The sequence below is a fragment of the Lactuca serriola genome, chromosome 9 (genome assembly GCF_051521515.1).
Source record: "Lactuca serriola cultivar US96UC23 chromosome 9, Lser_US96UC23_V15, whole genome shotgun sequence".
Lineage (NCBI taxonomy): Eukaryota > Viridiplantae > Streptophyta > Magnoliopsida > Asterales > Asteraceae > Lactuca > Lactuca serriola.
In genome coordinates, this window is record NC_136416.1 from 188,926,266 (window position 1) to 188,929,553 (window position 3,288).

A 3,288-nucleotide genomic window follows, 5' to 3' on the forward strand; every position below is an offset into this window, starting at 1 on the left:
AAGAAAATGAATTTGGTCATGATGAGGTAACAGAAACACAGTTAAAACTTATTCTTGACCAACAACTAGAAAATCAATCCGTATATGTTCAACCAATAAGGGAAAACAAGGTTTTAAATATCGAGATCTTACTTCAAATCTTTTTACGTTTTGCAAAATCATGATCGCAAAATCGGATCGGGGTCGTAAGATCCTACCAAAATGCACTCATATTCAAATTTTCTTGCAAGATAATGTAATTAACTTTAACTTCTTAACCATCACCCATAATTTTTGTTTCTACAAACCATAAACATTAGGAATAAAACATCTTAATTAGAAATAAGACCATTTTGATCATGTACTGGTAAGACATAAGATCAGAAAGGGATTATTATGGGTGTCATCCGCCTAAATCAAGATGAAATGATAAAACAGTGATGCTCTAAAATACTTCTTGTAATTTGTGACACTCGATTTCAAGTATGAATAGATGAATTTTTGATACTCGACTATATAATAAAACTAAAAAAGTAGGATCGGAATCGTAGTGTGATAGGGATCGTTTTTCACTTATAAGATCTTAAAACCGTAAGATCGTAATATCAAAATCGAGATTTTAACAACCTTGAGGGAAAGGACTAAAATCATCCACAATGAGGATTAATAAGAATTGAATAGATGATGACTATGATTTAATGGAAATTGAATATTGGAATGTGGATGATGACATGAAGAAGAGAGTTGTATGATCATTGAGTGGTTCAATAGATTTAATCTTTTATTTTTCAATTAAATTTCAAACCAAATATAGAACTCCATTAAAATTTGTAGGATTTAATGGGTACCATACAATCTTACCTACGAATTACCTGTGAAAACAAAATAGTTCCTACATTTTTTTTAATTTGCTACCAAACTAGTTGTTAGACCCTTGTATTACATGGGTTAATTTAAAAAAATATTAAATATAAATGTCAAAACATTTGAGAACTTTGAATTTATAAGAAAATAAGAAAAACAATGATTTATTATAAAGGAAATGTTTTTTATATTTTAAATTTAAACATATAATTTAAATAAAGAAAAGATACTAATGAGCTTTAATTTTGGGAATTTTGAAATTAAAAAGTTAAGTTTATTAGTGAAATTAATATCCATTTATTACTACATTTATTGCAATTATTACATTAAAATATTATGTGAAATTTAATAAAATAGAAAAACTCCTAAAATGACATGTGGAAAAAATTTAATTCAAAATAACCACAAAATGACATTTGGCAAATTGAATGAGAACGTGACAAGTGGCAAAAAAAACTTTCATTTATTAGAGAGGATATATAGTTAATTACCTATAAAATTCCTCCAACATTTTAAACTCAATTAAAGAATTGAGTGTTTTCAATTTTCAGTCGTTATTCTGTAGATAAATTCCTACGGAATACCTATAGAGTTCTAATTTGGAATAAAATATTGATGTCCACAGGTAATGCATAGGTAATTATTAGAGTTCTAATTTGGAATAAAATATTGATAGGTAAATGAAAATTTTCTAGTAAAGGTTTTAATTTGAAGTAGTACAAAATTTAAAACATGTAATACATAATTGGGATTAAACTTTAAATATCAAAACTATTGTATTCCCTCAATTTCAGTCAATTGAATGGTTGGATCCCCTTATGTTGCCCTTTCTTCTGTCCTATAATGCTCTAAATATGTGAAAGGATTAAAAATGTAAATAATAACATACGATTAACAAAATACAAATTGTCCTTTATTAGGTTATTTACACCAAATTTACCACCATTACAAAGGTGTCATTATTTCACAACGATAACAAGTAAACAAAAAAAAATTAAATCTTATTCCAACACGATCTTCACTCAAAACTCTTGTTTAGAGATTAATATCCTTTTCCTTCTAACTTAAGATTTGCAGCTTCTTCCATTTTTTGTGCTGTTCTTGTTCCTGTGTATTCGAAAGCTCCCTTTGATTTATCAGCAGCAAATGTTATAATAGTCGGGTAACTTTTTATCTTATACTGTACGTATAAATCCTGAGAAAAAAATAATAGATTAGTAATAATACTATTTTAAATTAAAAAAAAAGTTTAAAAAGTCAAGAATTAATACATAGTTCTCTGCAACGTTCACTTCACCAAGCTTGATCTTTCCATCCACTAACTTTGAAAAAGCCTCCCATTCAGGAAGAAACGCTTTTTGTGTTCCACACCTGAGAGAAAACATATATATACAATGTTTATAATTTGTTATGAGAAAGTAAAAAAGAATAAGTATACGTAGAAAAAGAATTAATTACGTTGGTAGGCCGAACATGATAAACCAAACATCTTTGCTTTTCATAACCTTTTCATCAAAATTTTTTTGATTCAATTGTTCAGGAGCAGCATCAACGAGATTTAAGTTTGAGGTGAATGATAAAAAGAAGAAAGAGATCAAGATCAACACATTTGCGGAGCGATTCATGGTTGCTGATGTAGAAATGGAAAAACAAAAAAGCCGTTGTTGTGTTTGATTGATAGGAGATACCTGTTTTAAATAGTAGAAATGCACGTAATTTGTGGAAACATGGACAGATTAGCGAATTATTTGCAGAGTCTATATTAGGAATTGATTTGGTCACATTAGGCCTACATTAATGGAATACCAATATAAGGAATGGATAGTCTACTTTTGAAATATGTATCGTAAAATTATTTTGACGGTAAATTTATATATTAAATAATCAAAACAAATGAGGAAACACATATATTAATCTAAAATTTTTATTCATTAATTCTACTATATTAATATAAACCTTTTAATTTCTTATTAATCTTTTCTTTATATTATGAATAAGAAAGTGTATACATATTACGAGCCTATGTGCTTAGCTTATAAATAATGGTATTCAAATTTCAAAATATGGTTTAAGACGAATGTATTTTTAAAATTATTTTTAAACAACGGAATACCAACACTATAAGAAACGCAAACATTAGCCGCAAGATGTGTGAAAAGCTAGGTATGTCGCCGCTAAAGGCTTTTGCAACGAGGGGTTGCCGCCGTTAAAATGTCACCGCTGTTGTCTAGCTGCAAATGCTCCATATGACGCCGCTAATGCTTGTTGTCACCGCTTATGCCCATAGTCACCGCAAAAGACATGTTGCCGCTAATACATACTCGTCGTCGCTAATTGTATTTTTCTTTTTCTATATTTAACATTAAAATTATAAAAAACAATATAACATTTATAAAAACTGCTATAAAACTTTATTTTGTAGAAAAATAGTTCGAAACATTAACC

At 28.3% G+C, this 3,288-nt stretch overlaps 1 protein-coding gene across 1 annotated transcript; it reads right to left on the reverse strand.

Moving 5' to 3' along the window:
• Positions 1–1,610: 1,610 nt before the first annotated feature.
• LOC145074175 (protein disulfide isomerase-like 2-3) lies at positions 1,611–2,516 on the reverse strand. The gene is made up of 3 exons (XM_079020587.1): positions 2,302–2,516; positions 2,115–2,214; positions 1,611–2,038 (listed from the first exon to the last, which is right to left on the reverse strand). Exons 1-3 carry the CDS (start codon positions 2,466–2,468, stop codon positions 1,886–1,888), a joined length of 420 nt encoding a protein of 139 aa, XP_078876713.1. The 5' UTR covers positions 2,469–2,516; the 3' UTR covers positions 1,611–1,885.
• Between the last annotated feature and the right edge of the window lie 772 nt (positions 2,517–3,288).

Coding starts and splice junctions, on each gene's coding strand:
- LOC145074175 (XM_079020587.1), bottom strand. CDS start 2,468: ATGAATCGCTCCGCAAATGTGTTGATCTTGATCTCTTTCTTCTTTTTA. Junction 2,215..2,301: donor ATCATGTTCGGCCTACCAAC/GTAATTAATTCT, acceptor GTTTTCTCTCAG/GTGTGGAACACAAAAAGCGT. Junction 2,039..2,114: donor TGAACGTTGCAGAGAACTAT/GTATTAATTCTT, acceptor TTTTTTTCTCAG/GATTTATACGTACAGTATAA.